Source organism: Cryptomeria japonica, chromosome 5, assembly GCF_030272615.1.
Source record: "Cryptomeria japonica chromosome 5, Sugi_1.0, whole genome shotgun sequence".
NCBI lineage: Eukaryota > Viridiplantae > Streptophyta > Pinopsida > Cupressales > Cupressaceae > Cryptomeria > Cryptomeria japonica.
Genome location: NC_081409.1, coordinates 883620252 through 883632701, shown reverse-complemented (window position 1 = coordinate 883632701; position 12450 = coordinate 883620252). Strand labels below are relative to the sequence as shown.

Below are 12450 nucleotides of genomic sequence, written 5' to 3'. Positions count from 1 at the left end.
TATATCAACTATATATACAAGTCATCAATGTTGATAACAAGGTTGGCTAAACGCTCAACTCACAAATACAAAATTATATCACAGGATACAAAGATCAATCACTGGACCAATATAATGATATACATGACATAGCATGGACCTAATTTGAATTTCCAAATGCTCAACACCACCGAAAATCACGCCAAGATCAACCGCAACACACTACACCACGAGAATACTGCATAACACACAAATAATTACCGGTTCATAGAAACCATCAAAAAATTGCACAACAATCAATGTCGATCACTAGAAAAAATAGGAAATGACCAGGAAATACCAAAAAACATGTTAGAATCATCATAAACAACTGCACCAACACCACTTATCAAATCTTCATCGATCAACATCTAGAAGCTCAATAACACAACCAATCAACAACTGTCACAAAGCAAGATAACTTGCAGAGCACCAAATTATAAACCATCTGAAATGAAGATACACAAGACCATTTCAAACAATCTCCCAAAATCTGAGCTCAAGATTTGATCACACCAAAATATACCGGAGGAAATACCAAACTCTACAAAGCACCAAAACTGCAAAACAAAACCACAAAACCAAATAATAAGATCTTCCCAAACACACCAGAGAAAATCACAGGAATATGTTGACATCAATGACAACAACATATCCTAGTAGTAGAAATGACCAATAATCTCCAACATGATGACATTGTAGCTCATATTCCTCAGTTTGTAACAACAGATTCCTTTTATTTTCAATAAAACAACAGTAGATTCCTTCTTGATACTTCTTGTGTTATTTGATGAATGAATGATTTGATGGTTTTATGTGGTTTATACCCTCTATTTTGTCTCATTCAATCAACATTTTGTTCAAGGAGATACATGATAGTTGCATGCTTTAGATTGTGTTAGTTGGTTTATAATAGCTTGTAGTCATTAAAACCTGTTGTTTTCCTTTAGGCAAGCAAATTTAAATTCAGGCCTTTGTAAGAAATATTTATGCATTACATGTTTAGTTAAGTTGTGAAATATTCAAAGCTACTTGTTGAAATATTTTTGCGAATTAAGAAAGTTGGAGATCTCAGATAGAACGTTTGGTGCATCACCTTCCAGGATAGGTTTCAATTCATGTTATCCTTCTATCCTTTTACCGAGGAAGTTAGTTTCGGGTGTTTCATCAAAGAGAACCAATTCACTCTGTAGATTCAACTTCAATTTGAGCAACCCATGGGATCAAATGTGTTTCCATGTTTCACAAGATTTCTAAGCTCCTTTCTTAGTAACACAATGCAATCTTCGTGACAACACATAAATATAATATTTTATTTTTGCATCATTCAACTTTTTACTAAAATAATTAATGGGTTTTCTTTCTTGAATCACCATTGCTCCTATGACATTGCCTCAAGCATCACAATCTACCTAAAATACCTTATTAATTTATTTATAAGTGGAAAAATAGGTTTCTCTATGACTTCTTTGATGTATCAAAACTCTTTGTTTCTCTTATAATCAACTTAAATTCCCTTCTAGTCCCTCTCAATTTTTTAGTTAGGGGTTCACAAATACTAGTAAAATTGTTGATGAATTGTGTATTAAAACTATCCAAACCATGAATATACCTCACCTAAGTAGCACTCCTTGGAGTAGGCCATTCAATGATAGTTCTTACCTTCTTTGGGCCCATTCTAAGACCATCTATTGAGACCTCAAATCTAAGGTACATTAACTAGTTCACAAAACTACACTTCTTTAGTTTGATCAACAACTTCTCTTAAGTTATTAAATACTCTATGAGTATGCACCAAATGCTCCTCTATTGTCATACTACAAATAAAAAAATCATCCAAGCAAAAATAACAATTTTTTGCAATTTTTTTAATACCTCATTCACAAGCTGCATGAATGTGCTCAATGTTAGGGTTTAGGTAGATCTCGAGCAAATACAAATTAACAATTATATGCAGATTTGAATACAGCAAAATGAAGAATAATACAAAACACAAAAAACATAGAGATTTAATGTGGTTCACCCAAGGTGTGCTACATCCACATAGCACGGTTATCCAATCTTTTCTCATTATGGACAGTAAAACAATACAACACCATTACAATGCCTTTTTATGAAGAATATATCAGTAAACCCATTCGATATTTTACTAAAAGCCCAAAAATAACCCCAACAATTGCCCACTTAAAACAATGTTCAACATTTTACTAATACCCTAAACATAAACCCATTCGTACTAAACTCCTCATGTTTTTATGAATGTTGAACCATTATGATTTTAAACAAGTTATGTCAGTTATGGACACGACAATGCTAACACAGATGACTTTTTACAATACTCTCGAAAATGAGCCATTTTAAACAACAACAAAAATACTCCTTTCACAACCGAAAAACAAAAAAAATGCCATCTGATAGAAAAAACAAAGATCAATCAAAATTAAAAATAAAAATAAAAGCAAACATATATATAAAAGCAAGAAAAAGACATAAAAAAGGAAAAAAAAACAAAGAACAAAAAAACCAAAACAAGCAGAAATATAAAACTAACAAATAAAAGCTTAAAGAGAAAACACAAAGAGAAGTAAAAAAAAGCATAACTATACGCGAAAATATACATATGCACATATGCAAGCAAAACAAGATATATATTTTCACACATGTGCAAGCAAAACAATGTAAGCACCTCTCTTTGTGCTTTCTCCTTAGACCTTTATTTGTTAGTTTTATATTTTTTATTATATTTATTTATATATTTTTTATTGTTTTGTTTTTGTTATCCTTTATTTATTTATTTTTTATTTTTCCTTATTCTTTGTTTTGTCCTCTATAATAGCCGGCCGCGGCTATTTTGTCCTCTATGATAGCCGGCCTCCAAATACGACTTTTTTGATGATTGAACCCGAGCAAATTTCCGTACCCATACCCATTGGTATGGTTATGTGTGCGTGTGGGATACGCAACGTTCTGTGTTTGGGTTTTACCATACGCATCTTTAAAAGGCGAGGTAAGTAGGACACTTTATCTGTGAGAAAAGCTCTTCTTCGAATTTTAGGACGTGGAGGTGGAGAGTTTATTTGTGTAAAGTCTTCATCGACAATATTAAGGCTAAGATTCATTTGTGTAAAGCCTTCGATTTGCAGGTTTTGTGTTGGAGAAAGCAAGAAATACAGGATGCAGATATTTGTGAATACATTGACGGGCAAGACCATCACTCTGAGGGTGGATAGCTCTGATACCGTTGATGATGTGAGGGCGAAGATCCAGGACATAGAGGGAATCCCTCCCGATCAGCAACGCATCTTGTTTGCCGGCAAAGAGCTCGAGCGACATACCATCACTGTGAAAGCGGAAAGCTCTGATACCATCGCTAATGTGAAGGCGGAGATCCAGGAGGAGGGGGGAATCCCTCCCGATCAGCACCGCCTCATCTCTGAGGAATCCACCTTTCACTTGGTTATCCAATCGTTGAGCGCAGGCGAGACCATGACTCTGGAGGTGAAAAGCTCTGATACCATCGACAGTGTGAAAGAGAAGATCCAGGAATGGAAGGGAATTCCTCCCGATCAGCAGTGCCTCTTCTTTGTCAGCAAACGGTTTGAGAACAGTCATACGCTTGCCAGTTACAACATCATCAGTGATTCCGTTGTGCACCTGGTTCCCCGGTTAAGGGGAGGGGGAAGAAGTAGAGAAGGAGAATTCAAAGTGTCATTCTCCTTTGAGAAGATTGAAAACGAGGAGATGAAGACCCAAGACAAGGAAAGCACTAACAAGGATGATCGCACTCTGGTTGATCACAAGAGAAAGAGGGAGTCCACCTTTAAATTCAACCTGCGCCTGCGTCTGCGTCTGCCCGGATGGTTTGACAAATGAACTTTCAATATATAATTTAAAGAAATAAGTTTGTATCTGAATCTGTTTGCCATATTTGCCTCAGCATTTCGAAATTATAAATTCAGTATGGATTTCCTCAACTAGTGTGTTCAGGTATCAATATGTTCAGGTATCAATATGGATTTATATTATTATGAAATAAATAAAAAATAATAATTCTAAACATTAAATATGAGGTCTTTCTCAAGATGTCTTTTAGATAGATGTATTTAAAATATTTATTAAGGTTTACTTTATAAAAAAGGTTTTTGATAGTCCATCATGTAACCTCTCTCACATTTTGATGGAATTGGTGTTTTTGAAGGATAACGAAGTTTCAAAGCTTCGATAGTGAAATGATTTATCCAATATCACAAATTAGACCACATAGATGTGTTGGTAGTGCTGGTTTGATAAAATGATGTAGACAATATAAAATATCACTCGTGACACCCTCACATTCAATAAAATTCAACTATTTTGTATTGTTGCATTCATAATCATCACGAGAAAATAATTTGGACAAGAGAATAAATTGAGTTCAATTTTTCTAGTAGGTGGACTTTAACATCCAATTGTAGGTTGATGTTCATGATTTAAAGGAAAAAATTTATCAAACTTCCTATCTCTCGGTCTTGTGGCTCTTGAGTAACCTCAACACTCCAATACAGTTTGAAAGGATTTTGTTTCTTAAGCAATGACATAAGGCCATCATTGTTAATATTAATGCATATGAAGATGCACTTATGAATAAGTCTACCTTGCTAACCTTTCTATTTTCTAAGGTTTATGATTAGAAGATTTACACCAATTTATTTTTTAACTCAAGGTTCTTTGCTAGAACTATGATTATAAGATTGATAACATAAAGGTGAAACTATATAATTTTTAAAAAAAATTTAGTAATGAGATTGTATATGGGATTAGTTATTAGATAAATTGGTATATGACAAGAAATTGAAACAATAATCTTTGATAAATATTAGGATTATTCTAGGGTCAATGATTAAAAAAGAGAAAAAAGGGGGAAAAAAAAGTGCCCTAAGAAAAAAAAGAAAGCTTATAATACAATCTAAATAGATTTATTTCCATGTTGAAGTGCTATTGTTGTGAAAATGTTATACCTATTAAGGCATTCAAAACAATTTTTTGAAAGGGATGGGATAAAACTCAAGAAGAGCCCTTGATTTAAGTAGAATTTGATATGTAGGCAAGCTAGAATTTGGTGGTCTTTGAACTTTGCAAATATTATTCCAAAAATTAGAGGAGTAATCAAGAAGACTAGTTTAATAAGATGAACACATAACAAACTAAAGAATAAACTCATCGACTATCAAAGATTGGATAAATAAATCCAATCTAGTTTGAAAGGATTTGGTTTCTTAAGCAATGAAATGAGACCACCATTGTTAATATTAATGCAAATGAAGACACACCTATGAAAATGTCTCCCTTACCAACAATTCTACTCTATGAGGCTTATCATTAGAAGATATAGACCAATTTATTTTTGAGATAAAGGTTCTTTGCTAGACTTTGGCTATAAGATTGATAACTTAAAGATGAAACTATTTACTTCTTTAAAAAATTCAATAATAAAATGGTTTATCAGATTAGTTTCTAGATGAATTGGTCTATGGCAAAAAATGGAAACAATATTCTTAGATAAATATTATGGTTATTGTAGGGTCAATCATAAAAAAAGAAAAAAAGAGAAAGAAAGATTGGAAGATAATGTAGATAGATTTCTTTTTGTGTTGAAGTGTTATTTTAGTGAAAATGCTATACCCATTGAAGCATTGGAAACCATTTTTGTGAAAGGCCTAGGAGAAGACTCAAAAAGAGGCCTTGATTTAATGAGAAATTGATATGCAATAAAGCTAGAATTTGGTGAAATATTTCAACTTTGCAAATATTATTTCAAAATTACAGGATGAATTAACATGACTAATTTGATGAGAGGAATAGATTACAAACCTAAAATTTAATATCTTTGTTCAACTAAATACTACTTTTGATTGAACGCAACCTAAAAACAAGAATACAAATTCTCTTTACACCTATTGCCCAAAATCCAAGAATAAACATCTTGTAAGAGAATTTCCCCTAGAAAAAATAAATATATGCCAACATTGTGATGAGGACCAAAAGATGAATCAACTTGATTTATTACAAACAATTAAGGAAAAAGAAAAAGTATACATTGAACATGATGAATCGATGTAAATAATTTGTCTAGAATTATAAGGATATGAGAGGAATACATCTAAGGATTTGTAAACATCAAATTTATATTAGACTGCCTGCTAAAAATACCTTAGAGAATCTACACCAATCTAACCTCGAATGGAGTTAAAAAAATTTAAACACTAATGTTACACTTAATGTTGTCCTACAACATGAATAAGCATTCATAAATTTAATTTCAACATGGTCTTAACATCATAACACGTCATCTATCTAGTTAGTCCATTACACAAGAGAATTAACATAACATAATCACATCCATCTCTCTAGGGTACATTACCAAGTAAGTTAATTGATGAAGTAAATTTTACCAAGAGAAATGCAGAAACCTTGGAGAAATCACCCAAATGTGAAGAAGGAGGCACACAAACTTTTAAAAGGGGAAAATCAAATAAAAACCCCTTGTGTTATTATGAATGAGGCAATCACTAAAATGAGAGAGAGAGAGGGGAGTTACAAAATAACTCCCAAATCTATGAATGTCACCATTCATAAAATGTCTATGCCATGTGTCCACATCCTCTTATGGAGGAAATCGAGAATTCCTTAGTAAAGTAAAATAAAAGAAATGACTTGTCCTCACACATGTACTGGAGGACAAATTACATGTAGGGATTCCAAAGGAATATCTTAAACTAAATACAAATAAACCTAAGACAAGTAAAGATTAAAAAATCTAACACCCCTCTTAAGCTTTACTTGGGGAGTTTACATCAAACCCTTAAATGGGTTGCAAGCCAATATTTTTACAATGAAATTGGATCTTCTCTTTACAAAGTGGCTTGGTCAAAATATTTGCAACTTGGTCTTCCCCCTTGCAATAAAGGACTGAAACTTGTTGGTCTTCAATTTGTTCTCTAATAAAGTTGTTTTGGCATTGGGTATTGCTTTCAATCCTTGAATTTGATTCATTATCATGATCATTAAGCATCGTTTCTCTGCACTTTTCTTATTCTTATGATAAAAATCTGTAATGTAAGTTAAGGTTTTCATAAATAAGCATGTAAACAAATCCAGGTTGTTGTAGATTAGATTTTATATTGAAGACTATTTCACAAGTTGAGATATATGTGGGCCTTTGAATGGGAGGGAATGGTTGCAAGCTAAGACATTTTATCATAATTGCAAGGCATTTGTAGCACCCAAATTAGGTCAATAGGAAACAAACCGTTTATTTAATCATTTAGGCTTTATTCATTTAATATACTGTGAAAGAATGCTATCTTATAAGAACAATAACTTTCTTTGGTAATAACCTAAGTTCATGCTTATTTGTGTGTCATTGGTGTCCTCAAATCTATATTATCATTGAGCTCAATGATCATAACTAAGCTTGAATCAAATATTAACTATATCATTAGAGCCATGACTACGAAATGAGATATCAATTTCAATTGGGTTCAACTATTACACATCATCTTTAGAAGGATATGTTATAATGCTAAATAATTACAAGAGAGTATGTGCACACACCATTCAATAAATTTCTATAATGATGAATAGTCAAGATCAAAGAACTAATGTTCATGTGGTGGGTGAATGCAATACTTTTTCAACCATGATATTTATTTATTCATTTCTATCACTTAAGGTCTAGCACTTGACATTCTTTGATTTAGAATATATACTTAAATAGATTGGATTCATTGACCAACCCTGGACTAAAGGGTTCTCAAACTTTAATTCTTTTGACACTTTAAATGCAAGGATGTAGTTAGAAAATATTATATTTAGGTTAGGGGTTTTAGTGAGAGCCAATAATATTAAAATTGCATATGACTTGTATAAGATTTTACATGTTATTTGCAGGGTATGAGTGGATCCATGGGTACCAAAGTTATAGTCAATGCTTTTGAGTGAACCCAAGTTTAATGTGTATTCTAAGTAAAGATCTTTTGACATTGTTTTTTTCTTTCTTTATAGAGCTTTTATCTATCTTTATATAAGGTAAAAAAGAGATAAGATTATTTTAGAGTAAATTCTATATCAAAGATTATTTTTCAAGTTGATTTGTGTTGAGATATATGTGGCACCATCAATTAAGAGGGTATGGTGGTGAGGCTAGATAGGTTAGAATAATCTCAAGGTCTTTGTAGCACCCAATTTAGGACAAAAGAAAAAAACCATTTATTTCATCAATTAGGTTGTATTAATTTTATATAAAATAAAAGAATTTTGTAATATAAGGGTAAGTTCACAAAGATGGTGGTAAAAAACGGGGGTATAAGTGGACAATTTTTTTCTGAAATCAGGTGAACCTGAACTTGGAGGCAAAATTTGAAAGTCATCCACTCAAGATATGAAGATAACCAAAGAATAAATATTGTAGTACTCTGAATCTAGTTTCCAAACTACAAAACATTTTCAAAATTGGATAAGATTAAGGGGGTCAAATCCTTTGCACACGAAAATCTGGCCCTGATGTTTTCTCAAAAACATAACATAGTGTTTGACGTGGGTATAAAAAAAGTCATAGTTAGATTTAGTATTTTAATAAATCCTTTGGAAGAAAGATAGTTAAGAGTGAGCACTAGAAGATGTGTATTTGTTTGTAATTTTTTGTTGAGTATTTTTTTTTTTATGATTTTTCCAATCGAGCACATCCTGAAAAATTAGGTACTTGTTCGTGTGCGAAGCATAAGTTGCACTAAATAAATTGAAAATACAGTTTTTTTTTCAAATTGTAAAGAATCAAGTTCACTACCATAATATATAAAGTTTTTTAAATTTGGATAAGTATATTAAAAGCTATTTAAAAAATGGTGCACCTATGTCTTTGAGAACTATGGAGATATTGGTAAAAGAAATTCAATAATAATGTTATTGTTGTTGAAATTGAAAAAAAATTATATGGTTAGAAAGCTTAGAAGATGGGTGAAAATATGGTGGCAATTTTAGAAATACCCACTTGATGAAGTGTAAAGCTGATGATGACAAATTCGATAAACCAAGTTTTATAAAATAAAACATGTCAAAAATGAGAGAAATGGAGGAAAATCAAACTTCGAAACTGTAGCTTTGTCATCCATTCCTATTTCCAAGCCTAAACAGTCAAAAGCGCATACGGGGTACTTATGGTGTAAGCAGCATGTATGCGCTCTTTTTACTATAAACAACACGTACGCACTATTGTATAATATGATATTATATATATAATATGTTTATATACATATAATATGTTTATATACATATAATATATGTAATATATAATATGTGTATCTACATATAATATATAATATTTATATATATATGTGTGTGTGTGTGTGTGTATAATATATTAAGCATATATATACACATGTAAGTTTATTGTCTCCCCATCTCAAATGCATACAAGGTGCCTATCTCTCTCCCTCTCCACCCTTCTCCCGTCCTGCATACCACATCCCTCTCTCTCCCCTTCTCCCTTCCTCCATACCCCATCCCTCCCTCTCTCCCCTTATCGCTTTCTCCATACCCCATCTCTCTCTCTCTCTCTCTCTCTCTCTCTCTCTCTCTCTCTCTCTCTCTCTCTCTCTCTCTCTCTCTCTCTCTCTCTCTCCCTTCCTCCATACCCCATCCCTCTTTCTCTTCTTCTCTACCTCCCTCCCTCCAAACCCCACTGCATCTATGTCTGCACTTCTATAGAAGTAAGTGAATTTATTTCTTGTCTGCAACTTCCTCTGTGATTTTTATCATGTATGATCTCCTAAGAAAATTGACTGATGGATTTGTGTGTGCATATTGAATAGGAGGAATAGGGTTTGAAATTGAACCATGGGTGTATTACTATGACAAACAAGGAAACATAAAACAATTTTCTTCTCGAATGTGTTTTTAATGAGCAGAGCATATGTGAAAAATAGTGTCAACAAAGAAAATTGATGAGTCAGAGTACCTGCAATATCATTTTATTAGCCCACCATATGAGCCCTTAGGTGTCATTAGAGGTCGTATTGTTTTGTAAGAGGTCATATGGTGTCCTGTGACAACTTAAGATACCATATGACCCCTTAAGAAACCATACGACCCATACCAACACCATATGGTGTCCTAAGGGGTCATAGGATGCCATATGACCTATCGGGACACTAATGACCCATAACAACAACATATGATGTTCTAAAGGGTCATATGGTGTTCTATGACCCCTTAGGACACTATTTGGTGTCTTTATAGGTCCTATGGTGTGCTAAGGGATAATATAGTGTCATATGACCCCTTAGGATACCCTATGACCCCTTAGATGTTGTTAGGGGTCATATTGTGTTCTGAGGGTCATATTGTGTCCTGGATTCGATATCTCTTCCTCTCCCTCCCCACCCCTCTCTCTCTCTCTCTCTCCATATCCAATCCCTCTCTCTCTCTCTCTCTCTCTCTCTATCTCTCTCTCTCTCCCCTTCTCCCTTCCTTCATACCCCATCCCTCTTTCTCTTCTTCTCTTCTTCTCTCCCTCCCTCCCTCCATATCCCTCTGCACTTCTGTAGAAGTAAGTGAATTTATTTCTTGTCTGCAACTTCCTCGTTGATTTTTATCATGTATGCTCTCCTAAGAAAATTGCTTGACGGATTTGTGTGTGTATATTGAATATGAGGAATAGGGTTTGAAATTGAACCATGGGTGTATTACTATGATAAACAAGGAAAGCTGCAGCAAAATTCTTCTCGAATGTGTTTTTAATGAGCAAATCAACATGTTGTAGGGGTCATATTGTGTTCTAAGGGTCATATTGTGTCCTGGATTCTCTCTCTCTCTCTCTCCTTCTCCCTTCCTCCATACCCCATGACACCCTATGACACCCTATGACCCCTTAGATGTTGTTAGGGGTCATATGATGTTCTAAGGGTCATATTGTGTCCTAGATTCGATATCTTTTCATCTCCCTCCCCCTCCTTCTTCTCTCTCTCTCTCTCTCTCTCTCTCTCTCTCTCTCTCTCTCTCTCTCTCTCTCTCTCTCTCTCTCCCCTTATCCCTTCCTCCATACCCCATCCCTCTTTCTCTTCTTCTCTCCCTCCCTCCCTCCATATCCCTCTGCACTTCTGTAGAAGTAAGTGAATTTATTTCTTGTCTGCAACTTCCTCTTTGATTTTTATCATGTATGCTCTCCTAAGAAAATTGATTGATGGATTTGTGTGTGTATATTGAATAGGATGAATAGGGTTTGAAATTGAACCACGAGTGTATTACCGTGACAAACAAGGAAACCTGCAACAATATTCTTCTCGAATGTGTTTTTAATGAGCAGAGCAGATGTGTAAAATACTGTCAACAAAGCAACATGTTGTAGGGGTCATATTGTGTTCTAAGGGTCATATTATGCCCTGGATTCAATATCTCTTCCTCTCCCTCCCCCCCCTCTCTCTCTCTCTCTCTTTCTCTCTCTCTCTCTCTCTCTCTCTCTCTCTCTCTCTCTCTCTCTCTCTCTCTCTCTCTCTCCATACCCCATCCCTCTCTCTCTCACTCTCTCCCCTTCTCCCTTCCTCCATACCCCATCCCTCTTTCTCTTCTTCTATAATTCCTATAGTCACAATCAATATTAGTCCTATAACCTTGTAAATTTAATAGCATCATATATTTTAGAACTTAGGCAGTACTCTTAGGGTTAGGTCAATCTCTTACACTTCGCTATGTCAAAACTAAACTATTGAAGTTCTATTGTATTATATTCTATTCATAACTTTAAATTTAATATATCATTTTATCAGCCCACCATATGACCCCTTAGGTGTCATTAGAGGTTGTATTGTTTCCTAACAGGTCATATGGTGTCATGTGACCCCTTAGAACACCATATGACCCCTTAAGATACCATACGATACATAAGAACACCATATGGTGTCCTAAGAGGTCATAGGATGCCATATGACCCTTACAACACTATTTGGTTTCCTTATAGGTCCTATGGTGTGCTATTTGGTATCATTATAGGTCCCTCCCTCCCTCCCTCCTCTTCTCTCCCTCTTTCCCTCCCTCTACCTCTCTGCCTCTCTCTACCTTTTCTCTCTCTCTCTCTCTCTCTCTCTCTCTCTCTCTCTCTCTCTCTCTCTCTCTCTCCTTCCCTCCTCTCTCCCACCACCCTTCTCTCCCTATCCCTTCCTCCATACCCCTTCTTCTCTCCCACCCTCCCCCTGTTCTCTCCCTCTCTCCCTCCCTCAACCTCTCTCCCTATCTCTACCTTCCCTCCCCTTCTCTCTCTCCCTCTCCCTCTCCTGCCTTCCCTCTCTCTCTCTTCCTCTCCCTCCTTTCCTCCTCTCTCCCTCCACCCTACTCTCCCTCTCCCTTCCTCCATATCCCTTCTTATCTCCTACCCTCCCCTCTCTTCTCTCCCTCTCTCTA

At 34.7% G+C, this 12450-nt stretch overlaps 1 protein-coding gene across 1 annotated transcript in view; it reads left to right on the top strand.

Moving 5' to 3' along the window:
- Window positions 1-3137: 3137 nt before the first annotated feature.
- Window positions 3138-12450, top strand: part of LOC131059273 (polyubiquitin 11-like) — a 52760-nt gene continuing 43447 nt past the window's right edge. The window contains exon 1 of the mRNA XM_059221189.1: window positions 3138-3703. Within this exon, the coding sequence (XP_059077172.1) occupies window positions 3193-3703 (511 nt within the window). The 5' untranslated portion in view covers window positions 3138-3192. The remainder of the gene's footprint in view (window positions 3704-12450) is intronic.